At 40.7% G+C, this 27,770-nt stretch overlaps 1 protein-coding gene across 2 annotated transcripts; it reads right to left on the bottom strand.

The window, feature by feature from the left end:
* Positions 1 to 511: 511 nt before the first annotated feature.
* On the bottom strand, positions 512 to 8,097 carry CAV2 (caveolin 2). Of its 2 annotated transcripts, XM_081038302.1 has the most exons (4): positions 7,847 to 8,097; positions 7,430 to 7,617; positions 3,847 to 4,012; positions 1,717 to 3,422 (listed from the first exon to the last, which is right to left on the bottom strand). In XM_081038302.1, exons 1-3 carry the CDS (start codon positions 7,994 to 7,996, stop codon positions 3,862 to 3,864), a joined length of 489 nt encoding a protein of 162 aa, XP_080894428.1. In that variant the 5' UTR covers positions 7,997 to 8,097; the 3' UTR covers positions 1,717 to 3,422; positions 3,847 to 3,861. The 2 variants fall into 2 exon arrangements, with proteins under 2 accessions (XP_080894427.1, XP_080894428.1); XM_081038301.1 differs by having other exon boundaries at positions 512 to 4,012.
* Positions 8,098 to 27,770: the final 19,673 nt, after the last annotated feature.

Here is a 27,770-nt window from a genome sequence, read left to right as displayed (position 1 = left end):
TCATCCCAAGTTTTCTTCCATTACTTATTCACATAGTCATTCATTCAGAAAATATCGACTGAGCTCACTAAGTGCTGGGCACAATTCAGAATCCCAGGAAACTATGACAAAGTCATGTTTTCAGACCTAACTAACAGTCTCGTGGGGTTAGTTATCAGGGTTAGTTTTACTGTGTGGTAAATGATAATCAGGGTTCGTACAACATTTTATGTGAAGACACAGAAGAGGCATTTAATGTGGAGGAGTTTTAGGACCAGGGAGGTTAGACACGTGATGAGAAGGGATGCCGGCTTGCAGCAGGGAGAGACTGGGCAGTCCGGTGAGGGCTGCACGAGGAAGCCTAAGATGACAGTGGTTGGAAGTGAGGGCCTTGTATACAGTGCTGGAGTTTAGATGACCTGAGGGCAAGTACATACAACCGACAGCTTGAAGCGGGCGAGTGACAGGGGAATCTTGATGTGACCACTTTATTTTATTTTATTTATTTTATTTTATTTTTTTTATTTATTTTGAAGGGGAAGATGGATTGGAGAAGATCATACTGAAGGCTGGAAGTGAGGCCAGGTAGGAAGCTGTGGCAACTAGCCAAGCGAAAGATGAAGACAGCAACGATGATAGCAGTGATTTTGGTGGAAAAATACATTTTAATTAATTTAAAATACAGAGTTACATATTATTGGGGGGCGGGGAATGTCACAATAATACTTAGAATTGTTATAAATCTAGGAATCCCTGCCATGAAGAATCAAAGTCACATCACAATCTGACAATCAAGTGAAGAGTGAAAGGGAATGAATTTATTGTATTTATAGCACACCAACCCTCTGATAGAAAATTCATGATTTTTAAAAATTCTTGGATTGAGCAGATATATTGGTTTGCATATACATGGCCATGTCTTCACCCTACTAAAATCATAGAAAACAATGATCTTGAAAGCTCCTGTAGTACTTTTAAATCCGATCCTTTCATTAAGGATAAGAAAACTGAGACCTCCCTGCTTAACCCATTTGCAGGAGGCGCCATGCTTCAGGTCCCGCCGGGCTGAGACAGCTTCAGATGCATGACCCTGAGGCCCCGGCTTTCCGTTACATGACAACAGCTTCCCAAGAAAGGTCTCTAAATAAATTCATGGGATGTGGATAACTATTGAAAAGAGGGATTTTTTAAGTTCTTTGAAACTATAAAGGGAATTTTGAACAACCAAACACCCGTTTTATTATTAGAGTTTGGTCAACTTTCCAGATTAACTGACAACCACAACATCTATGCGAATACCAGCAACGACTCCTCACATACTCACTTTCCAAAACAATTTTGGATACTGGCTTCATGGTACCAGTATCCAAGTGCATGTGATTTATATTGTTTTACTTTCTTATTAAAAAAATTGAAAACAGAAAAATCAGTTTATTTAGGATTAGCAAGAGACATTATTTCATGAAGAAGATGAAATATGGTGGGTTTGTGAACAAGCTATTCCATACTATTCATCAAATGACAGAAAAAATTATAGGGAACTGCTTTAAGTGGTTCAAAGTGGTTCAAAGAATTGAATTACCAGTCTCATCATTTTTGACAAATACATTTCTGAATAAGCAGTAACTCATGCATTTTTATCTATTATGAGTTTTTAATAAGGTAAAATAAGTTTGAAAAGGTTCTTTATTGATCAGTCCTATTTTTAATGTAATAAAAGCAATGAGCACGTTTCATGGGTGTTTATAAAGTTTATTATGGATATTGGGAAGGTCTTCTTGTCACCTACCTCTCCCCCACACCCAGCTAAAAGAACAAACATGTTTCCACATGAAAACTGGGTCCACTTGGTGCAAAATTTCAGCCTTTGAAATAATTAGTGACAAATCTCAATAAAAATTCATTCTAATAGTATTCAATGCTATTCAGAAATAAGAATGCATGTGTATCACTTGTTAAAAGTTAATAGGTTTTGTTACATAACTATGTGTATATATTTTGGCTTTAAAACTTGCCAATAGCTATTTGAAAAGACAGAATTTCATGATTTATTTAAATAGATATTTTATTAATCAAATACTTTGGCCAACCAACGTATCTAATTATACTTAAAGAACACTTTAAATACAAGGTATAATTATAAAGTCATGAGACTGATTAACCTCTTTAACTAACATAATAAAATCTATACAGTCAAATGGTTGGTAATGCTTTAAGGTAATGATCATGAGGGCTTTTCTTAGGATGCTGTAATGGCCTAAGACTTTTTTGAAAAGTGTCTTTTGAAGCTACCTTCAAAAACATGAATTTCATATTTAACCATTCATTTGATTTGGTCCCCAATAGTATTGAAATACTATCCGTTTAGCCATCTGTTATATTCACTAGTCCTGACAATTTGGAAAAATAAAAATTAATCTTCATTGAATGAAGATTTGTCATCTAGGAAAATATTCAAAGGAATGTTAATTCAGGTGCTGATAGCAATTCTGAAATTTGATCATTTATACACTTTTAAGATGTGTAAATTACAGCAACTGCTCACATCATAGAGAACTTTTACATATGCCTATCATTTTGCAACAATGAGATTTTTAAAACGACAGCGACATAACACTGAATGGAATTCTACATTTCAAAAATGATAAGAATAATTTTATACTGTGTAACAAAACCCATATTAGACAACATATTGAAAGTTTGTAGCTGTTAGTGTTTAACTTATATACATAGCTCAGTAGCATTGACCCAACAAATCGACCATTTTCTTGTAAGTCTCTCTACATGAATCACTGTAGGTGAAATCTTACTTAAGTGTCAGCAATAGCCTTTATTGTAAAATGTTATTAAATAGCACCAATATTACTTGAAGGTAAAATGAAACATTAATAAGAATGTAGCATACAGTTTTAATTTCTAACTATAAGAGAGAAAGCATCACATAGACAAAATAAGAATTAGATGCAGATTATTTTAAGATGACAGCCAGATAAACATTACTTATAAAACATTTCAGGGTTTTTTCTTGGAAGAGTTAGAAAGAAAAGCCTAGTATATTGCTCTGTTATATTCTATTCCCAGAGAAGATATAGATGCTTACATAATCAAGACAGTGCAGTTTCACCAATGAAGTTCCTTGTGGAAGATACATTTATTCATTCTATATATTAGCTAAACAAGATCACAAATATAATAAAAGTGCTTTAAAGCAATCTGATTAGAGCAACACTTAATATTAAGTACAAAATATACAGTAAAATGAAACATCTTGTTAAATAGGCCTGTAGGTTAACAATACCTTATTTAAAGGAACTCATTTATATGAATCTATTTTCACATTTGCTTTATTATATTTGATGGCTCCTATCACCACTGTATGCTGTTGTTACTGTAATTTCTAGGATCTTTGAATATCTCATCTCTCAATATTTCCATGACTTTATCTGCAAAGGCAATTTAAAAAGTATTACTTCCAGACTAAAAAAATAGGAAATCCGGTATTTTTTATCAGCACTTATACATAAATAAAAATACCGTAGTGTTTGAAATGTCCCTGGAAAATGTCCCATTATAAGTTCACCGTGGCAAAATGTATATTTTTGTTCTAAAGCAAAAACTGTCTGCCTTTAAAATTAAGTGTTGCCAACCTACTGTATACTCCTGGTTATAAAGTTAGATATGAAATCTTTGGTTATTAATTAGAAAAGCGTTGGCTGAGAAGATTTGAAAAGATTTGCCAATAAATATTTCTAAATGTGGTTGCCCATCTTAACAGTTTTCTTAATTGGAACAGTTGGAAACGCATAGAACAGTGGTGCTTTTATGTTATAACAACGAAGAAGTATTACAGTATCCAGGTGTCCAGACCTGGGGTGCGAGTGTTCAGTCGCGGCTCAGCTGCACGCTGACAGAAGAGAAGCTGCGTCCCGCGCTCGCACACAGTGGGGCAATAACCACGTCTGTCACGCTCTTCCATATCGTCTGCACGGAAGGCAGGACCACGAGGCACGTCTTTACAAACGGCATTACAATCCTGGAATGGAGGAAGAGAGATGTGCAAGGATTATTGGTGTTAACAATGAAGGACACTGACCCTCGTATATGTGTGAAAAGATACAATAATGACCTAATTCCCCTACAGTTGGTTGAACATTTGAAACAAATAAATGAAAGTGACTCAATAGTGATCAGAGGCACAGAAGATACATTGCTTAAAAAAAACAAACAGGGATGTAGATGATAAACACCAATCTTCTTTCTATTGGTGGCATGCTATCTGAATTCGTAAAACAAAAATAAGTAAAACAGTAAATTTATCTACCTGAACTCTGCCCCTAAACATTAACCTGCTTGACTTCATATTTCCCGGCGATTCTACTTCCTGGTAGCCTTTCCTGCTGCCTCGTCCCACTTCCGTCCCCCTTGGGTCAGGCTGGGTGTGATGCTCCTTCGGTATGTGTGTGTGTGCACACTTCTAAAGTACTGAAACAAACTTCCTCCTGCTCAAATTTACCAAAAGTTATCACAAATAAAAGTCCACATTTGAGGACTTTAGTTCATAGCATGTGGTGAATTCCTTTTACTTTTATTTTCTTTAAGTTGTTCTCTCACTTTGGATCAGAGGATCCAATGATCATCTGATATCAAATTGTGTCCTCAACATCCGAAAGTTTCCCTTCTGAAATTCCAGGAAATTTGGAGTGACCCAATCTTATAATTGAAAAGATTATATATTCCTCTGTTGGCTAATAAAGCCCTTGGGGCAGAGACTTTTATTAAGCTTTGTATTAGCTGTAGTATCATGCCGATTGCACTGTCACAGCCACGTGCTGTATTAACGTCTTCTTGGAAATGAGACTGCTCCCACTGCATTCCCATCCATGGGACCATGTATTTGAATTGAGTCCTAGCAAAAATGAGGGGTAACGGAGCTTCAGCCATTCTTTGGTATGATTTACGTGTGACTGATAACCTGCAGCTGCTAAGTGGCAGCTATCTCAGTCTGAATGTGCTATGTCGTCAAACCCATGCCCTGGACCCTAGTGACCTAAGATTCAACATCATCAGTCTGAGTTTCTGGGTGTCTTTTGTACTTGTTGTTATTTGTTTGTTTAAAGAATCTAAAATCAGATCTGTTGTCATGATGTGATGTGGTTGGAAGACCTACTACTTCCTATTTTCATAGCTTCGGTCACCCACTTCTTGGAAAAACAAAAACCTCCCACACTCTGCCAAAAAAGAAAAAGAAAGAAAAGAAAGAAAAAAAGAGACAAAAAAAGAAAAAAGAAAAAAAAAAGCTTACTCAAGCAGGTTTGCTCTTCTGTAAGACCTCTCCTTGATCCATTCCTACCACGTCATGGGAATGCAGTCCATTCATGATAAATCTGTTTTATCAAGGAATAAACTAACTTTTAAGGGTTTTTGTTTGAAGTTACGCCTCTACTTGCAAATCACAAATGTGGTTAAATATTGGTGGTTAAATATTGGATGGTTAAATATTAATGCCCCATATGAATATAATTTGAAAAACAAGCTGAAGTTAAATAATGCATTTTATGTGGCTGAAAAAGATGTGGTTTGATGATTCACCACTGGAAGCCTCACACAAAAACGGTTCTCAGGAGCCACGTGGAGAGAAGTGTCATCTGGTTAATTGTAGTTTTACTTTTATCTTTCCACCATTTAGGAAATGAAAACCTTTTTACTTTCAATTCTCCCACAAATGCTGTAGGAAAACCTAGCTTTGGTGACTATAAACACGGCGCTCTATATTTCCAAATAGCTTCATAGCCAGCATTTCACAATATGCTATGTGGTCACTAAGTTTTTCACATTTTTTTACATTTTTGAAAGTGAGAAAACTGACATAGAGGTTAGATGACTGGCTTCAGTTAATTAGAATCCAAAATCTTATAGGCCAACTTAGGCATCTTAAAAAATCCATGCGCTATTTTGAGAATATGAGCTAACTATGCGTGTCTGGCTTTTGTGGATCTGCTGATAGATAAAGGCAAAGATTTTCATTCCTTCGGCAGTCTTTTGGCACTTTCCACATAGTTTAGTTCTTTATAACCTTCAGTGATCAACTTGAATTGATGTTCACTCAGTTGGTGGATTTTTATTAATTCTTTAAAAGCCTTTCTACACTCTTTTCTCCACAAAGCCTTCCCCGCGCCTCCCTCCTCCTCCATAGATTTAACCGAGTTGCCTGAGCAGGCACTTCTCTACCCAGCCAGCTTCTCTGGTGTGTTGGGAGGACGCTGAAGCCTTCCTCTTACTCATCCTGGGCCCAGTGCCCTGCACAAACTAAGTACTCAATAAATTTCCTTGGTTGAACTAAACAGCTGGCTAACTGACTAAAGAAATTGATTCAGATGATAAAGGGGAATGGAGAATAATTTTGTAACTTCTAATAGCAGTGTGTGTTAGGGTGTAGCAACACCGTATAAATGATCAGGAAAGACAGCGAAGCATCTGGGGTTATCCATTTCACCTGAATGTCCCTAAAACACAAGCCTGGCACCTGTTGCCATACTAGAGATGATCTGAATGTTCTCCCTCTCAGAATAAAGTGGATATCTTTCAAAGCAACAACAAGACTTCTTGGTAAAATATGACATTTTCCTTTAAAACATTTTTAATGCTTAAAACTGTTCTCTGAAGCTTTATGATGCACTTTGTGTAAATAGTTTCAAAACATCTTATCGATGTCCAGTATGTTTCTATATTTATTTTCCCTTGAACTAGATGTTGCTCCCATTCGCTCTCCATAGGTGAAAAAGTAATTTTCAGTAAAATTAAAAGTAAAATGAGAGGTGGTGTCATTTCATTATCCTGCAGTTTGAGTTTTCACTCCTTTGTGCTGGGGTGGGAAGGCTTCACCTTAAATGCACACACCTCTAATCTCCTCTGGTCTCATCTTTGTCATTTGCGGGGCACGATTGGAGCAGCCCCTCCATAGCACTGATTAACCAGGGCTGACATCCATGTCCAGTGATACTGTCACTGGCATTCTGCCCAGAGATCACTTTTGTTTTACCCCAGGCACAGGTGGTGACTGAATAAACGGTGATGAAAACAATAAGAGCCCTGCCCCAAACCACAGACACAAGTCATAACAGCCCTGTCTGCGCGAGAGGGCAGCCTGTGGCAGGAAGCACGGCTTCCAGGTCTCCACCTCCGCAGTCAGCTGGGCCTTAGCATTCAAAGGAAAATCACAGACGAGGACAGGGGGACGGTCCCTAGGTTTCAACTCCTCACCCAACCTATGACTCTAAAAAAATGCACCCTGCCGGTCGAGGCCTCCCACTCGTGCTACTGTTGTCAGGAATTGACTTGAGTTCTGTTCTCCCCACGCAAGCCCACCTGGGAGGAAGGGAGAGCAGGGGGCGGGTGGCAAAGGACATCCTATGTTTCAGACGCCGGTCCACCCCCGTGTGCCCCTTCTCACCAAATGTGCAGACAGCTCAGGGTGGCCAAGAGAATTCCGGCAGCAAAGGCCAGGGGGACAGCCAGGAACAACGTCAGGAACTTGTACATCACATATTTGCTGACTTCGAAGAGGGCGTGGCTGCAGATCCACACTTTGTCTAAGGAGTGCGTCGACTCGGGCTCCGCGATCACATCCTCGAAGCCCACCTGAGGGAGAAGCGGGAAGGGAGGGCTTGGCCGGGAGGGCTCAGCTTCTCGCAGGGCCACGGCTGGCGCACAGGAATCTGGCTAAGGATCCCGGGTCCGGACCCCGCGGGCGACCCGGGGCCAGGGTAGGGCTCGGGGCTGGGGCGCAGGGTGGAGGGGCGCCGCGCCCCGGGCCGTGGCGGGGCTGGGACCGGCCTCGGGCCAGGGGACCGCCCACCCTGGGCTTCACCTTGAGATGCGAGTTGAGCCGGTTCGGATCCCGATCCCCGCCCGCGTCCGCAAACTTCTCGGGGTCGGCGTAGTCGCCGCCGCTGTGGCGGCTGTAGGCGTCGTCGTCCACGAAGAGCTGGACGTCCGCCTTCTCGGTCTCCAGCCCCATCGCTGCGTCCGGAGCGCGGCGGCTGCAGCCCGGCTGGTGCGGCGCGGCTCCGGACCCGGGGCCTCCCCTTCCCGCCCCTTCCCGCCGCGCCCCGCGTCCCGGGCGGCGGCCGCTTCCCGCTGCCGGCTCCCGCGCCCGGCCCGGCGCCCCGCCCCTCCGGGGCCCCGCCCCGCCGCCCCTCCCCCTCACCCAGAGCCCCGCCCCGCCCCGCCCCCTAGCCCCGCCCCGCCGCCCCCGAGCCCCGCCCCGCCGCCCCCGAGCCCCGCCCCGCCCCGCCCCCGAGCCCCGCCCCGCCCCGCCCCGCCCCTCCCCCCGAGCCCCGCCCCGCCGGGGCCCCGCCCGCCCTGGCCCGGAGCGCGGGGAGTCGTTCCAACCCAGCACATCCCGGACCTGCCCGGGCGGGCGAAGCGCGTCACGGGGACCAGGACCCGTCTTCGGCCCAGAGGGGCCGCAAGGCCTGGGTCACCTCGCTAGACACCTGGAACTGTGATGCTCAAGAGCTGGCAGGTGGTCCAGGGAGGATGAAGTTCGCGGAGAGGGACGGCGCGGTGGTTCCGAGCGCCGGCAGAGAATCGGGGGCCTGTGCTCGGCTCTTGGCTCTGCGGGTCACGGCCTGGGCTTCGGACCATCTCGGAACCTCAGCTGCCACCTTATGAAATGGGAGCAATGGTGCCTGCTTCACAGAGCTGTCCCACGAGAATTAAATGAGTTAATTCATGTAAAACTCACATGGCCCCTAACACACAGTATGCTTCCAATCCACGCTGTTGCTGTCGCGCTGTGAGGTAAGGAGCCATAACACACCCGAATGCCAGGTGACTCCCCCCCGCCCCCCAGTGCCAGGGGACTCAGCAGCCACCAGCTATCCAGCTGTCCCAGTGAGCCCCGTGTGAGCCCACTGGAAGCGCGGAATTGCGTGGGGGCAGCACCCTGCTTCTAGGAGTTTGAACCTTCAGAACAGGGGGGGACGTAGGATTTTTCTTTTCTAAATTATACCTCAATTTTCCCTCGAATACACCCTGTTCAAAGAAGTCTCGTATCTCTAAGACGCAGTCATATCTACAACCGCTTTGTAGGAACCAAGGAAACAAACCCAGAAGATAAAGCCACCCCAAAATAGGTGACCCAGCCCGCTGACTACTCACTCAAAAGCTCTTAGATGGGAGGGAGTGGTTTACATGTTCATCAATGGTTTAAGGTCGGGTGGGTTCAGATGGGGCTTGCTGGAAGAAAATGATTTAGTGGAAATGTGCCCACAGCGAAATCGTGGGTCCTGGACTTGAGGGGGTGACGGCGGCGTGCTCCTGGCCTAAGACATAGCAGGAAGGCAGGTAAGGGCTGTGGATACGGGCATTTGGAAGTAGCTGCACATATCAAATCCCCTTGGGTGAACTGGATGTGAAGAATTACCCCTTTTGAAAAAAAATATAATTTTTGAAACGATAACAATTATAAAAAAAGAGCAGGATCTTATTTGGAAAACTATTTTGGAGCCAAAATTCAGTATTGCTAAAAATGAAGTAAAAAGTTCACCTACTGCTACTGCTGAACATGCATGGCAGTGTTGGGCACTACAGAGTGTGACATGGTGGCTCTTGGGCCCAGCGCCCCTCCTTTCCCAGGTCCTCCTGCTTACCCTTTCCCCGTTTTTGTACTTTTCTTTCCTTATGTTATTTATGTTCAATTCATTCCAAAGCAATGGCTTACACATTCTCCTTATTGCTCTTTCCAATCTTCTCTACCTCCCCCATTCACTCAACTTGGAGAGTTGGGACTCTTCTCGAGTTTTTGCCCAAGGACTGTTTATCAAAGTGAATAGAAGACCTTAATTCTTAAGGAAATCTGTAGTATCAATCACCAGGACATGGAAAAGAAGTGAGTGTACAGCTAACAGTTTGTAAAAAGTTACTTTTCTTAAAATTACAACCCCAAGTTGTAAGACATTTCATCCAAAGAATAATGTCATTGTTGTGCTAGAATGGTCTTAACAGTGGCCGAAAACCTGCCTTAGGACTCCTTTCCTTATTATTATTATTTTTTTGTTCTCTGATCATAGTTCCATTTCCAATGGGATTAGTAAGACATTTGCAATAGTTGTTATAATTAATTAACTTTTTTTTTTTTTTTACAGGCAGCAGGCCAGGGATCCAAAAAGAAGGTAAAATTAACATGGTGTTAATGGGACAACTTAGACTATAGATATTTGTAAATAGATAATTATCCATGAAAAACTGTCTCGAAAATCTAAGTTAAAAAACAAACATATCTAGGTTTGTTGTATGTAGCATAGAACTTAAAAGAGAAGGACACACACATGAATTCATTCCTTTACAGACTTTTTATTGAGCACCTTGCCCCACTCCATGGGTTGGGTCTGTGTGAGGTTCTTATTTTGATGAAATTCTTGTCCATTTCACCATTTTAGTACATAAAATTTTTGAGAGGAGCTATCAACAATGATTCTGCTTATCCTACTAGTAAATGCTTAGACGATGTTGACTGCTGCTGTTTTCAAGGCGTTTAAACCAGTAATCACAGCAAATGGCATTCTGTGTCCACGAACCGGAGGGGAGACCCCGGGAGGGAGACCCCCGGGGAGGGAAGACCCCCTGGAGGGAGACCCACCAGGAGGGAGACCCCCCCAGGAAGGGAGACCCCCCCAAGAAGGGAGACCCACCAGGAGGGAGACCCACCAGGAGGGAGACCCACCAGGAAGGGAGACCCCCCCAAGAAGGGAGACCCACCAGGAGGGAGACCCACCAGGAGGGAGACCCCCAGGAAGGAGACCCACTAGGAGGGAGACCCCCCCAGGAAGGGAGAACCCCCCCAAGAAGGGAGACCCACCAGGAGGGAGACCCAGGGAGACCCCCCCCAGGAGGGAGACCCACCAGGAAGGGAGACCCACAAGGAGTGAGACCCTCCAGGAGGGAGACCCACCCAGGAAGGGAGAACCCCCCCAAGAAGGGAGACCCACCAGGAGGGAGACCCACCAGGAGGGAGACCCAGGGAGACCCCCCAGGAGGGAGACCCACCAGGAGGGAAACGCCCCCGGAAGGGAGACCCCCCAGGAGGGAGACCCACCAGGAGGGAGACCCAGGGAGACCCCCCAGGAGGGAGACCCCCCAGGAGGGAGACCCACCAGGAGGGAGACCCCCCCAGGAAGGGAGAACCCCCCCAAGAAGGGAGACCCCCCAGGAGGGAGACCCACCAGGAGGGAGACCCCCCCAGGAAGGGAGACCCCCCCAGGAAGGGAGACCCCCCCAAGAAGGGAGACCCACAGGAGGGAGACCCCCCCAGGAGGGAGACCACCCAGACGAGGTGAGTTGGAGATAAATGGTTGAGCACACTCTGGATGTCCCGGATCACAGGCTTACTCTCCAATAAGCCATTTGTAGTATTTAAAAAAAATCTGCCGTATGATTAAGGCAAGGGAGCTAAAAAGTTTCATAGTAAATCTATACCAGTACGTTCATCCTCTGGCCATCACAGCTTCTGACAAGAGGGCTGGTTTTCAAATGGTATATTGATACGTATGAAGAATAATAACTCGATAATAGATTAGTGTTTGTGAGGGTAATTTATTACTATTTTGATCCTCACTGTTCTCAGCATCGTGTCTAAGAAAGAGGGTTATTTCGCTGGTTCATTGAAAATTGTATGTGAATGCCATTATGAATATCTAATTCTCCCCCCACCTTTTCTTTTCAAATCACAAATGTGTCATTTATTTTCCTTGTATAGTTTACATACAATTTTAGGCAGAGCCTATTTTTCAAACTGCCTTTGTGCAAATTGGTTATTAATGAAAATATTAATGATTCTTGATTTCACCATTATGGCTTAATAATAGTTAAAGCATTGGGAATAGACCAGGCCTTCTCAGCCTCGACACTGTTGATATGTTGGACTGATCATTCTTTGTTGTGGGGGGCTGTCCTGTGCATTGTGGGTGTTCAGCAGCACCCCTGGTTCTACCCATGTGATGCCAGCAGCACCCCCCAGTCATGACAACCAAAATGTTTCCAGACATTGCCAAATGTCCCCTGGGTGCCAAAATCACCTTTCCCTTTCTTCCCTGTACTGAGAACTATTGCCTAAGACGTGGTTGAATTAGTTCTTCCTGTGAATGGGGAAAATTAAGCTCCAGCAGCTGTTCATTTACAAACCCATGCTGAAATCTCAGAATTGTAGTGCCAATTTGTCAGAAACTCTAGGGATTTTTGAAAATAAGTTTAAGGGTATTTGCTTGCCATGTAATATTTTCAGAAGAACCCGTTACCATAGATTAATTGCAAGTATTCAATACAATGTTGGCATTACCTGAGGGGTATGTATACCTCAGAAAGGGACTTCCAAGGAGCAGCTGCTAGGCCCCGATGCATTGCAGCCGCCTACACGTTCCTCACAGAGGCCAGGGCTGTTTGAACAATCATAGCTGGAAAAATTGAGATTTGGGACTTCTTGAGTCCATCTCAGGACTCAAAATTACATAATCTTGTAATTTTTGACACTTTTCAGCAACTGAATAGCTTTTGCAAGTTTTAGGTGACCTCAATGAGAAATCCATCCCAGTGGAACAGCCGGGGGGGTTGGGGGGAGGGGGATTTACATGTCTTTGGAGCACACCTTCTCAGACTTGCTCACTGTGAGCAGAACAAAGCCTGAGAATTTGGAGAGACCTGCAGTGTCCTGCAGGGGTCCTTCTCTATGGAGCTTTACCTAAACTATTACCTAAACTATAAATGGGCTTTACCTAAACTATTCCTTGCATAACTCCTAATATCCTCCTCTGTTTCTCAGTGTATCTTTTCATCGTCTCCCCCCTCCACCTTCACCCTCCCCAATGCACAGGACTGCCTCCCACAAAAATGTTCAAAGGAACAGATTAAAAAAAAAAAAAGTCTGTTATTCAAGTTATTCAATAATCAGCTTTTGGGAAATTGTGCCAGAGAGTTTTATGGCGTTTAATGAAATCTTGTTCATTTTTTTCTTACCTATCATTTGTCTTCTTGTCCACATTCTAGGTAAAATTAGCCAGTACCAGTGAACAGGGAGTTTGTAGTTTAATATTAAGGCACAGTAGTTTTTTTGTAATTGGTGCCAGCTTAATCTCCTGGCTGTTTTAAATAGCACCTCCTCTGGCCAAACACCTCTCTTCATACACAAGAATTTTCAGAATTAGCTGGTGTTTGGAAGTACTTGGCTCTTGGAAATAAATGGGGAGGAAGGCACACTCTTCTAAAGCCTATATTTGTGAATAAAGATGAGAGATCATTCCATTCTCATTCAAAACAATTAATTTTAGATTTATTTTATCCTGTTGTCCATAAGGAAAGGATATTCCTATTTAATCTTTTGAGTATTCTATTGATTTCTGGAAACTGTATATATAAATAAAACCTTTCTATAGGACTTTGATATTTTAATCTTTTCAGAACATGAAATAGGCACTAATTAACTTTTGGTGAGCACTAACTTTCAAATTAAACTCTTAATTAGTACAACTTCCTTTATATTCAAATGGAAACTCATTTCTGCAAAGCTGCATAGTTGAATGTTTTCCAAATATCAACTGAAATGTTCACAATAAGATTACTAGTTACTAAAACAACAGGTCTGGAGGTGGTTTTCTTGATTTAGTATTTGATTTTGGACCAGAAAGTTACCATAGCTCAATGTGAAGCCTTTGTTTTGTCTAGCAATTCTTCTTTTTACAAATGTTATTCTGCTTTCATTTAGAGTAAATGCCAATTTTTAAAAATAACATAACTAATCTACATTAGTCAAGAGAAAAAAGGATGGGGAGTTTTTTGTTTTGTCATTTATTTATTTATTTACAAATTTTCATCTTCTTGCATATTTCCAATAGAAGAATAAGGACAAAAATGCAGACTACTTTCTGCCTTGTTCTTGTATATTACTGTTCTGTGTCTGTTAGGTGACCTTGAATACTTGAGAGAAGATCCTGGGAGTCAAGAGCAAAGGGCCTTCCAAGTGCACATAGCAGATGGGTCACGGGTGCTGCCAATGGGCTGGGAAGCAGAATTTTTAGATTCTATTTTCCTATCAATAAATATCTGGGAAGAATTTTGTTTCCAGAGAGTTTGCTAAAAGAATGTTTGTCTATTTCTGTCTATGGTTATATGAAACTGTAAGTCAGGTTTCTACACTACATAAAGGCATAAAATAAATTGGGCATTTCAGGCGTTCGTATCTACTCTTCAGAGCCATCGAAGCCCAGGCAGGCCCCCACTCCTGGCCAACTGCTCTGTAGCTTCTAGGTTTTTATTTAGCACAATGAGAGGATTGATCTAAAGGTAGATATTGACTCTATTAAATACATTATAAGTAGGACTATTAACATTCTGTGTGTCTGAATAACATGATTCTTCCCTAGTTAAACAATTAGCAAATACATGTCTTATTTCAAAGCAATTTTAGTAGATGTTTGTGTTTTCTTAAAAAAGTAGGAATTCTCCAGAGCATTCAGAACATTCTCATCATGCTAACCTCAAAAGAAACAACAAACTTTTCACTGAAATATGCACTGTTTCCTATAATATCTGTATATCACCACTTTACTTTTGGGAAACAATTATTTACCAAATAGAGAGTGACTATTTTCCTCTGAATAGTGAGTGAATATAAAATTCTGCTTGTCACTTACTATCACTCTATATACATTCACATTTTACTAGCAAGTATGCTTTTTTCCTTTCTAAAAACTATTGTGGGCATTAGAAGCTCTTGAATAAACAAGCCACTGAAAATAAACTTCAATAGTAAAACACTGCGGTCCTGAAAAACTGCACACTACTTTATTTGGAAATAGTAGAATTTATACAATGTTGCTGTAAAGGGCACTCTACTCAAATTACTTAGTCTGAAGACTTACTATGAAAGCAAAGTATTTTCTGGAGGAGTAAAGCACAAATAGCTAAATGTTTGGGCAAAAAAATAGAGTTATTATTTTATCATTTTGGAAAAGCCTATTCAATTTCACTCTGGATGTATTCCAAGTCTTTTTCATTAAAAATAGCATAATAGAAAAAATGAGAGGTGACAAATGAATGACTGTTAGGTTTAAATTATTTAGAACTAGAGGATGCCAAATATCTAACAGAGTTGGACTGTCCTTTAGGAAAAGATTAAAATGCAATTAAATTCCTTTTAGGTGTAGGGAGATGTTTTGGGACATTAAAATTTACTTTAGAAGCTCACATTCCTGCCTTGGGTCTTATTTTCCTCTAAGTTTCTTCAGTGTTTTCTTGTTGGTTTGTTTTTTCCTGCTAGAGAAACTGTTTCCTTGAGAGAACCACCCTTTCCTCCTCTTCCTCTCTCTCTGCCTTGTGTTTTTGCTCTCTTCCTTTCCAAAATGTTATTTTTCCCAGTCACAGTCTTACTCATTAACAATATCTCAGAGTTGGAAAGAACTTAGAGGTTCCAGGTCAGTGACCACCTATCAGTGAATTTTCATAAGTGACCATACAGGCTCTATTATAATATTTAGCAAAAAGGAATTACTTTATAAAGCAACCCAAATATGGTTATATGTCATAAAATTTATTATTTTTGCCAGGATCAATTATCTGAAATTCCTTCTTTCCTTCCTTCCTTCCTTCCTTCCTTCCTTCCTTCCTTCCTTCCTTCCTTCCTTCCTTCCTTCCTTCCTTCCTTCCTTGTTTTCTTCTTTCTTCTCCCACCCAACTCCATTAATCATCTTCTACCTTCTACAGTTTTTTGTTTGTTTGTGTAAGTGTGAAATATCAACCCTTGACATGTTTAAAGGTAGTTTTCAAACACTAATGCCTGCCCTTACTGAGGCTCTTTTCTAGCTAAACAGATTCATTTCCTTCAGTTGTTCTTCATGTGTCATTATTTCCAACTGCTTTTTATAATTTTCTTTTTCTCTGAACCTTTACAAGTCTCAAAACTCACACTTAAAGTACTGGTGACCCCCATATGACACGGCACTTCTATAACACGGTTTCTCTCTAACATGGTTCGAGAATTGGGGAAAACCCTTGTACAACACAGCTTCCTAGAATATGGTCTCACTGTAACATGGTTTGAGAATTAGAGAAATCCCCAAACAACACGGGTATAATAAGAGATTTTAAGAGCAAAAGATATCTCATTAGAAATTTTTAATTCGAGCGTGGATGTTGTTTCAGATTTGACTGCAGAATTTTAAAGTTCATTAGGATTGTAAATTCATTTTGTGGAGTATTAAGTTCAGAGGATGAAGATATGTTGTCAAAAAGAAAACACCCTGGGTTGCTCAATGTAACACAGCCTTTGAAGAAAGCAGTACATCATCAAAACGGCGGCGTGAGGTGAGCCTCTGGAAATCTCCCCTGGAATTTACAACAAATTAAAAAACTATAACTCCACAAAGGACTCTCGGAACAGCAGACAGGTAAGACGAAGAGGCTCACGACTGAATTCACCTAAAAGTGGGAGAATCGCGTGAGAAGGGGAGGAGGGAAGGGAGAAGTGCGGAGACGGGGCAGAGTGGGCACAGGACGCAGACCTAGCTCAGTGCTCTGAGCTGACTGCATCCCGGAACTACCACAACTGAGGGAGAGGGAAGAACTGAAACTGCTAGGGCTCCGCTTATGGCCCACAGGGCTGAGGGGGCAGCATATAACACGGCTAAACCCAACGCTCATGGCAGAGACTTCGGAGCAAAGACTGAGGGAAGAAGGATGAAAACGGTGGTTTAAGCACTCACTGCTGCAGAGAACGGAAGCCTTAGGCACTGAGACTAGCCGCCCCCTCCCTACCTTTCCAGAGCTCTCCCCACCCCTACCTTCCCGGTGCTAGAAGTGGAACAGTAGCAGTGTCAGATCAAAATAACAGAATATTTGCAGTTCTGAGAACTGTGGTCCACAGACATGGACTCGCAGCCCAACTAGTTCCAGCAAAGGGGAGGGAGCTTGGAAGCAGGACTAGCTGTGGTGGTGGTCACTGCCATTGCTCTGGGTCACCTCTCGCTACCCACCCTGCTCCTGCACCTATCTGGGCAGATGCCTGCAGGAGGAAACAGAGCTGCTTAAACACATGGGCTCTGAATCTGGTATAGGAAGAGCTTTGGAACTTCAGAAGCTCTCCACAGCCCCACACAGAGGCTGCGCCATATGACCCAGGTGAACTGTTCACAGAGGAGAAGCCCACCTTCCAGAGAATCCCCTGATTTTGTGAGAAGCCAGAATAGTGCAGAGAAAACATAACATTATAGTGTGAGAGAGAATAAAAGGCTGCAGTTGGAGAGAAAATAAAATATTCTACCAACACCTACTGGAAAACAAAAGAAAGAACTCTTTCTATCAACCTGGTGCATAACCGACTCCTGTAGATGTCTAGGAAGAGAAATAATGAATCATTGATTTCCATGAATAACCAAAGCAACAAGACCGCTCAGAAAGAAAAAGAAAAGTCTCCAGAAAATAAACTTAAAGATACGGAAACATATCTTGACAGAGATATGTGACAGAGAACTCAAGATTGGAGTTCCTGAAAATCTCAACGAGATGCAAGAAAGCACAGACAGGCAGTTTAATGAACTCAGAAACACAATCAAAGAACAGAATGAACATTTTACCAAAGAGATTGAAATTAAAAAAAAAACCAAATAGAATTTCTGGAGATAAAGAACTCAATAAAAGAAATGAAGAATGAAATAGCCAGCTTAGGTTGTAGAGTTGACCACATGGAGGAAAGAATCAGTGACATCGAAGATAGAAATCTGGAAATGACATGGATGGAAGAAGAAAGAGACTTGAGACTTAAAAGAAATGAAAGAACTCTACAAGAACTTTCTGACTCCACCAGAAAGAGCAATATAAGAATAATGGGAATACCAGAAGGAGAAGAAAAAGAGAAGGGAACAGAGAATATATTCAAACAGTCAATGAGAATTTCCCAAACTTGTGGAAAGAACTGGATCCTTGAATCCAAGAAGCAAATAGAACACCTAATTACCTCAACACCAACAGACCTTCTCCAAGGCACATTATATTGAAGCTGTCTAAAATCAACGAAAAAGAAAGAATCCTCAAGGTAGCCAGGGAAAAGAAGATTGTAACCTACAAAGGAAAGCCCATTAGATTATCATCAGATTTTTCAGCAGAAACTCTACAAGCCAGGAGGGAGTGGAACCAATTATTCAAACTATTGAAAGAGAAATTATGAGCCAAGAATAATATATCCAGCAAAGATGTCCTTTAAATATAAAGAAGGAATAAAGACCTTTTCATACATACAGCAGCTGAGGGAATTTTCTAACACATGACCTGCACTACAAGAAATACTGAAGGAGGCTATTCGACTATCAATAGGGATAATTTGTGGCAACCAAAACAAATTCTTTTTTTTTTTGGTTTCTTTCGGGGGGAGAGTGAAGGCCTGAACCAGAATATGGGAATGGAGAAAGTAAGCATGCTGAAGGAAATGGAATGCTCTAAATATCAAACTTTCTTTTACATAAACTTAATGTAACCACTCAAAAAAGAAAATCTGGAACTGAAATATATAATGTAATAAAAGAAGAAATAGAGGGGAAAATTATAGAATACCACCACACAGAAATAATAGACAACCACAAAAAAGCAAAGAAACAATGGAGACACAGTCTTACCAGAAAACTTAAGATAGAATGATAGAAAATCCTCACATATCAATAATCACCCTAAATGTAAATGGACTGAACTCACCAATAAAAAGGCACAGAGTAGCAGATTGCATAAAAAAACTAAACCCAACCATATGCTGCCTCCAAGAGACACATCTCAGCTACAAGGACAAATGTAGACTCAAAGTGAAAGGGTGCAAATTGACACTCCAAGCAAATCGTATCCAGAAAAAATCAGGTGTAGCAATACTGATATCAGATGAAACAGACTTCAGGATATAAAAGGTAATGAGACAGAGATGGACATTTCATAATGGTAAAGGGGACTATACAACAAGAAGACATAACAGTCATCAATATTTATGCCCCCAATCAGGGAGCACCGAAATATACCAAGCAACTAAAGGGAGAAATTGACCAAAACACAATTATACTAGGAGACTTAAATACATCATTGACAGCTATGGATAGATCATCCAAACAGAAAATAAGTAAAGAAATAGCAGTCCTAAATGACACATTAGATGAAATAGACATTATTTACATTTATAGAGCACTTCATCCTAAAATATCAGACTATACATTTTTTTCTAGTGTACATGGAACATTCTCAAGGATAGACCATATGTTGGGACATAAAACTAGCCTCAGCAAATTTAAAAAGACTGAAATCATACCAAGTATATTCTTTGATCACAAAGCTTTGAAATTGGATATGAACTGCAAAAAGAAAGCAGGAAAAACCACAGATACATAGAGATTAAACAACATATTTTTAAAAAATGACTGGGTCAAAGAAGAAATAAGAGGAGAGATCCAAGATACATAGAAACAAATGAGAATGAAAATACATCCTACCAAAATATTTAGAATGCAGGGAAATCAGTTTTAAGAGGGAAATTTATATCATTACAGGCCTATCTCAAGAAACAAGAAAAATCCCCAATAAAGAACCTCACATTACACCATAAAGAACTAGAAAAAGAAGAACAAATGAAACCCAAGGTCAGCAGAAGAAAGGAAATAATAAAGATCAGAGCAGAACTAAATGAAATAGAGAACCGAAAGACAATAGAAATGTGACAAAGAGCTGGCTCTTTGAAAAGATAAATAATATTGACAAACCCTAGGCTAGACTCACTAAGATAAAAAGAGAGAAGACACTAATTAACAAAATCAGTAATGAAAGAGGGGAAGTTGTCACGGACACCACAGAAATACAAAGGATCATGCAAGAATACTATGAAGGACTATATGCCACCAAATTCAATAACCTAGAAAAAATGGACAAGTTCTTAGAAACATATAGCCTTCCTAGGCTGAACCATGAACTGGAAAATCTAAACAGACCGATCACCAGTAACGAAATTGAATCAGTCATCCAAAACCTTCCCAAAAGCAAAAGTCTGGGACCACATGGCTTCACTAGTGAATTCTACCAAACCTTCAAAGAGGATCTAATACCAATCCTACTCAAACTCTTCCAAAAAATTGAAGAAGAGTCAGTACTCCCTAACTCATTTTATGAGGCCAACATTACCCTGACATAAACCTGCTAAGGACAACACAAAAAAAGAAAACTACAGACCAATATCTCTGATGAATACAGATGCAAAAATCCTAAACAGAATTCTAGCAAATCGAATGTAACCATACATTAAAAAGATTATTCATCATGACCAAGTGGGGTTCATCCCAGGGGTACAAGATTGTTTCAACGTACGCAAATCCATCAGTGTGATACATCACATAAACAAAATAAAGGAGAAAAATCATATGATTATATCAATTGATGCAGAAAAAGCATTTGACAAGATACAACATCCATTTATGATTAAAATACTTAATAAAATAGGTATAGAAGGAAAATACCTTAACATAATAAAGGTCATGTATGACAAACACTCAGCTAATATCATAATTGATGGTGAAAAACTGAAGCCCTTTGCTCTACGTTCAGGAACACGACAAGGTTGTCCCCTATCACCTCTGCTTTTCAACATAGTGTTGGAAGTCCTCGCCAGAGCAATCAGACAAGACAAAGAAATAAAAGGCATCCACCTTAGGAATGAAGTTAAACTGTCACTCTTTGCAGATGACATGATGCTATATATAGAAAACCCTAAAGATTCCACCAAAAAACTATTAGAAACAATGAATACAGTAAAGTTGCCAGCTGCAAAATCAATGTACAAATGACCATTGCATTCCTATATACTAACAATGATATCTCAGACAGAGAAATTAGAAAAACAATTCTTTTTGCAATTGCAAGAAAAAGAATAAAATACCTAGGAATAAACTTAACCAAGGATGTGAAAGACCTATCTGCTGAAAACTATAAGACATTTTTAAAAGAAATTGAAGAAGACACAAAGAAATGGAAAGACATTCCGTGCTCATGGATTGGAAGAATCAACATAGTTAAAATGGCCATATTACTCAAAGCAATATACAGATTTAATGCAATCCCCATCAAAATCCCAATGGCATTTTTTAAAGAAATAGAACAAAAAATCATCAGATTTGTTTGGAACCACAAAAGACCCCGAATAGCCAAAGCAATCTTAAGAAAAAAGAACAATACTGGAGCTATCGCACTCCCTGACTTTAGCTTGTACTACAGGGCTACAATAATCAAAACAGCATGGTATTGGCATAAAAACAGACACATCGACCAATGGAATAGAATTGAGAACCCAGAAATAAAACCACATAAATATGGACAGATAACTTTTGACAAAGAAGCTAAAAACATACACTAGAGGAAAGACAGCCTCTTCAATAAATGGTGCTGGGAGAATTGGATATCCACGTGCAAAAGAATGAAACTGGACTGCTATCTGTCACTGTGTACCAAAATTAGTTCAAAATGGATCAAAGACTTAAGCATAAGACCTGACACAATAAACTGCATAGAAGAAAACATAGGTACTAAACTTATGGACCTTGGGTTCAAAGAGCATTTTATGAATTTGACTCCAAAGGCAATGGAAGTAAAAGCTAAAATAAATGAATGGGACTACATGAAACTTAAAAGCTTCTGCACAGCAAAAGAAACCATCGACAAAATAAAGAGGCAACCAACTGAATGGGAGAAGATTTTTGCAAACAGTGCCTCTGATAAGGGGCTAATATGCAAAATATACAAGGAACTCATACAACTCAACAAAAAAACCCCCAAACAACCCAATTGAAAAATGGGCAGAGGACCTGAAGAGATATTTCTCTAAAGCGGACATACAAATAGCAAATAGACATATGAAAAAATACTCAACATCACTAATCATTAGAGAAATGCAAATGAAAACCACAATGAGATATCACCTCACCCCAGTCAGAATGGCTATCATCAACAAGACAAATAGTAACAAGTGTTGGAGAGGCTGTGCAGAAAAAGGAACCCTCCTCATACACTGTTGGTGGGAATGCACATTGGTGCAGCCATTATGGAAGGCAGTGTGGAGGTTCCTCAAAAAAATTATGAATAGAATTACCGTATGACCCAGCAATCCCTCTCCTGGGTATCTACCCAAAAAATCTGAAACCATTTATTTATCCATAAAGAAAAGTGTGCTCCAATGTTCATTGCAGCTTTGTTTATGGTGCCCAAGACATGGAAACAACCAAAATGTCCTTCGATAGATGAATGGATAAAGAAGTTGTGGTATATATACACAGTGGAATACTATTCGGCTGTAAGAAAGGATGATACAGGAGCATTTGTGACAACATGGATGGATCTTGAGATTATAATGCTAAGCAAAATAAGTCAGACAGAAAAAGTAGACAACCATATGATTTCACTGATATGTGGCATATAAAACTGAAAACAACAAAAGAACAAGACAAACAAATGAGAAACAAAAACTTATAGACACAGATAATAGTTTAGTGGTTACCAGAGGTTAAGCAGGTAGGGAGGTGGTAGACGAGGGTAAAGGGGATTAAATATATAGTGATAGAAGGAGAACTGACTCTGGGTGGTGAACACACAATGTGATATATAGATGATGTATTACAGAATTGCACACCTGAAATCTATGTAACTTTACTAAGAATTGTCACCCCAATAAACTTTAATTAAAAAAAAAAGAAAACTCCCTTGGTTAATGGTGCTTAGTAGTGATTACAAAGAAAACATTATTTAATACATATTAATATGTTATACTTTTGGTGAAAATTGCTTTAATAAAGATATTTCTCTTAATTAAAAAAATATAATAGTATGGTTTTTAAAACTTTTGGAACCTAACCCACTTTTTTGTACTAGTTCTTAATTTTGTCTTACAGAGATTCACATAACATGGCATTTTGGGGAACCTAACAACCTTGTTATACGGAGGGTTACCTGTATAACACTTGGTCTGGGGGCGGAGCAGTACTGGGTAAAGCAAGAATACTGCATTACCTTCTTTGTGTTGATCTCTAGGCTGTTTATTATTATTTTTTGGCTGGTTTATCGTAGTGCTGACTCAAAGTCATTGGATAGTAAAATCTCTAAGTCTGTAGTACACATTTGTATTTTGGTTAGTTTGCACTGCTAACATGAAGTAATCGATGCTTTGAACTTCAGAGGATGACTGCATTATTCCTATTAAATGGTATCATGCTTTGAGTTGTTTTCTTATTTTTGACACTGTTTTCAGTGTATTCCTTTACTGTTAACCTGCGATTTTGCTTAGACCTTTATCCATAGTCACTGATGAAATGTTGACTAAGGCAGGGTTGAGAACCATTCCAACTTAATGGCTATAATACCATCCACGTGTTGACAGTTTCTAAACTTATAGTTCTAGCTGTTCCTGTTTCCAACATTCAAATTCATACGTTCTGTTGACAAATTTGACATCTCAAACTTCATTTATCCCCAAACCTAGCTCTTGATTTCTACCCCCAAATCTGACCTTCTGGTCATTCTCATCAAACGGTTTTTTAAACTCAGAATTTAGGACTCAGCTTTAATTCCTTCATTGCCTTCATTGTCTCTTTCCCCACAAGCCTGTTAGTTCTATTTCTAAAACCAATGCTTTCTTCTCCTTCCAGTTTCCCATCCCTTCCGTGGTCTAAGTTCACATCTCACCTGAACCATTTCAGTAGGCTCCATGTTTGCCTCTGCTTTCACTCTTCTTCCAGAAATTGCTTTCTCCAGGGATATGTTAATTTATAACTACAACCAAAGGATGTTAATTTAAAACTACAGTATGATCCAGCAATTCCACTTCTGGGTATTTATCTGAAGGAAACGAAAACACTGACTGGAAATGAGATCTGCATCCCCATGTTCACTGAGGCATCATCTGCAATAGCCAAGTCATGGAAACAGCACCTATCAACAGATGAACAGGTAAAGAAGATGTGATATATTTACATCTGTAACTATCTACATGTATCTATCTCTATATCTATCTATCTATCTATCTATCTATCTATCTATCTATCATCTATCTATCTATCTATCTATCTATCTATCATCTATCTATCATCTATCTATCTATCTATCTATCTATCTATCTATCTATCTATCTATCTATAATGGAATATTATTCAGCCATAAAAAAGAAGGAAATTCTGCCATTTACAACAACACGAATGGACATTGAGGACATTATGCTAAGTGAAATAAGTCAGACAGAGAAAGATCTCACTAATATATGGACCCTAAAAAAAGTAAGTGAACTCATAGATACAAAGAACAGATTTGTGGTTGCCAGAGGTGTGGGTGGGGTGGGGTGAGTGGGTGAAATGGAGGAAGAGGGGTCAAATTTCCAGTATAAAATAAGTAAGTCCTGGACATGTAATGTACAACATGGTGACTATAGTTAATAATGCTGTATTATGTGTTTTAAAGCTGCTAAGAGAGTAGATCTTCAAAGTTCTCATCATGAGAAAACAAGTTTGGAACTATGTGTGGTGGTGGATATTGACTAGATTTATTTTGAAAAAAAAGGAATGCTGGATGTCATGGAAGTGGCATTTAGGGTCTCTTCTGGGGTCTCTAGTTCTGCTCCCCGCATAAGAACACAGGACATCGTGAGGCCAAAAAGGAACACCCACGAAGCCATAGATAGGGGAGTCATACCACTATAGTCTCGCTGGCGGCTGGGCTGGAGATACAGGAAGCAGGAGCCACACGATCCGCAACCTGCCGTCCACTTTTCTGCCAACCCACCTCACTTGCTAGCTGCAATCCACTCTTGCTAGCTCAGCCACCATCTTCTTGCTAGCCCCCATTTGCTGCTAGCGTAGCCACCGCAGTTATATTAGTGGCCAATGGCTCACTGGTTACAGCTGACGGACAACTAGCCACAGCTGATGGCCATCCAATCACAGTTGATGGCCATTTACTACCTGAGCCAGCACCTTTCTATGTGAGGCCAAGAGCCTGGAAACTGCTTTCTGGGGCTCTGTCCCCACACCCGATTTGATGAATATTCTTGTTAAAGTGTATTATATATGTATGTGTGTGTGTATATATATATATATATATATATATATATATATATATATATATATATGTGTGTGTGTGTGTGTGTGTGTGTGTGTGTGTGTGTGTGTGTGTGTGTCAGAGTGGTCAAATAATAAATATACGGTTCAATGTGTTATCACAAGGAAGAGATGCTCCATGACCTTCGCCCAGATCAGGAAATGGAGCAATACCAGACCTCAGAAGTCTGTCTCATCCTATGTCGGTCACCACCCTCATCGCCTCCCACAAAATAACTGAACTTTCACATGATGCATTAGATTGGCCTGGTTTAAATTTAACACAAAGGAAATCATAAATACTATTCTTTTTTGAGTCCAATTCATTTTATGAAACACGACTGTGAGATACATCTATGTTGTATGGAGGAGCACTTTTTTCATTTTAATTTCATTCCTGTGTGTTGTTTCACCACAATTCATTTATCTGTTCTAATGTTGATGTATATGTGGGTTGTTTCCTGTTAGTGGCTGCTATAAATAATATTGCTATGAACCTTTCTGAATATGTCTTTTGGTGCAGCTATGGACAAGTTTCTGTTGGTTTTATATCCAGGAGAAGATTCACTGAGTTAAAGGATAAATGTATGTTCAATTATAACAGACAGCTCCAATTTTACAAAGTGATTGTACAATTTTCACTCCCACCAGCAGTGAGTGAGAGTTCCAGTTGCCCCACAGCCTCATCATGTGCACATATAACTGATTTTAAATAGCAAAAAAAATTTTAAAAATTAGATAATTCAGTAAGAATAGAAGGAAATATTGAGGTTAGCAACGTCGAATGAAAGGTGACATCCCACCTAAAACCAGGAAGTAGAAGAAAAGCAAAATCGAATAGTGGTTTGAGACTGCTATTCTTTCCAAGGCATGGGCCACTGGAGAACATCCACTCACAGGAACCACAGGAGCCACAATAATCAGCCTAGTGAACATGTTCCTTTGAGGAGTGAAAAATGCATTCTTATTCACTCCACTTGATTGTTGAAAAGAGATAATATCAAGTGTTAGAGGAGGAGATACCTTGCTTTTACAAATTGTCTTTTTATTTTTTATATTTTCTTCTTAAAAATAGTTTTATTAAAAATATAGCTAACATACAATATTAGTTTCAGGGGTATACAATAGTTATCCAACATTTATGTACCTAGAGAAGTGATCACCATGATAAGTCCAGCAACCATCTGACACCGTACCATGCTATCACCATATTATTGACTAATATTTCCTATGCTGTATGTTACATCCCCATGACTTATTCGTTTTGCACTTGGAACTTTGGACCTCTTTTTCCTATTCATCTTTCCTCCCCTTTTTAGACATTTAATATTATTTTGTGTTAATTTCATGTGTACAGCATAGTGGTTAGACATTTATATAATTTAAGAAGTGACCCCTCTGATGCATGTAGTATCCGCCTGGCATTACACAGAGTTATTACCATATCACTGACTATATTCCCTATGCTTTACTTTACATACCCATGACCATTTTGTAACTACCAATTTATATTTTTTAATCCCTTCATCTTTTCACTGTGCCCTCCAACCCCTCCCATTTATCACCGCAACAACTCTAGTTAGTACCTATCTGACACCTAGGATAATTATTATGATATTACTGATTATATTCTTTATACTATATCCTACATCCCCATAAGTACTTTGTAATAACCAATTTGTACTTCTCAGTCCCTTCCCCTTCTTTCACCCACACCGCAGTTTACAGAATGCTGTGTGGGGGGCTTACCCCACTGAATGGGATTCACCCTAGTGGGCTCTGGTGCCTGTTGAAACCACCCTTTGTGTGTGCCACTTGTGGATTTAATTGGGTGGTGTTCTGTTATGGTCTGAAGCCAACCTCCCAGTATGTTGGTTCGGGGGTCTTGTGTGAGGGGTTCTGGTGCAGGCCCAGGTCATCTACTGCCTGTGACTGGCCAGGGGCTACCTGGCAGGAGCTACAAAGCAATCCAGTTGTTTGCTGCCTGTGTTGGACATGGAGGCACGTGAGAGACGCCATGCTGTGAACCGAGAACGGCTGCCACCAGTACCAGGCCTGTGATAACTCTGTAAAAAGCCAGGACAACTGGAAGCCGGCTGCCACCTGCCAGCTCCCTTAAGGTTCAGCCACTGATGAAACCTCCTGTGCTACATGAGTTGGGTGAGGCAGGGTCTCAGGGAGTCACTAGAGTGGCAAGAGTTGTGGTCACCAAGTTAATGTAGACTCCAGTTTGGTGCCAGAGCTGAGCCTGAAGCTACTCAGCAGAAGCCTCAGAACACATTGAGGCCAGTCACTGCCCACTTGGGGCTTGTGAACTCTGATAGTTTTCCAAGAAAGAGTGTAATGTGGGAGGGAGGAGCTGGCTGCTCGCCAGAAAGTGCCTTCGGTGTTGGGCGAATTGGGTGAGACAGTGTCCCAGTGAGTCAGCAGGGCACAGCAGTGGAGCTCACTAGACCAATCAGATTCAGATTTGGCCATAAGCTGAAAGTGTGGCGGGGCAGGCTCAACACAGGAAAGATGGTGCCTACCTGCTGACTTCACTGCTTGGGAGTAGGACCTCCTCACAGAGAAATGGTGACTGTCCTCTAGTCTGCCCCTGAAGCCACACACCTCAGTCTGCCCCTGTATGCCTCCACCAACAGCCCCCCAAGTGAC

Source organism: Rhinolophus hipposideros, assembly GCF_964194185.1.
Source record: "Rhinolophus hipposideros genome assembly, chromosome: 25".
Classification (NCBI taxonomy): Eukaryota; Metazoa; Chordata; class Mammalia; order Chiroptera; family Rhinolophidae; genus Rhinolophus; species Rhinolophus hipposideros.
The sequence above is the reverse complement of the archived record's forward strand: the minus strand, read 5'-3'. Positions and strand labels throughout refer to the sequence as shown.

Coding starts and splice junctions, on each gene's coding strand:
- CAV2 (XM_081038301.1), bottom strand. CDS start 7,996: ATGGGGCTGGAGACCGAGAAGGCGGACGTCCAGCTCTTCGTGGACGAC. Junction 7,618..7,846: donor GGCTCAACTCGCATCTCAAG/GTGAAGCCCAGG, acceptor CTTCTCCCTCAG/GTGGGCTTCGAGGATGTGAT. Junction 4,013..7,429: donor CTGAGCTGTCTGCACATTTG/GTGAGAAGGGGC, acceptor CCTCCATTCCAG/GATTGTAATGCCGTTTGTAA.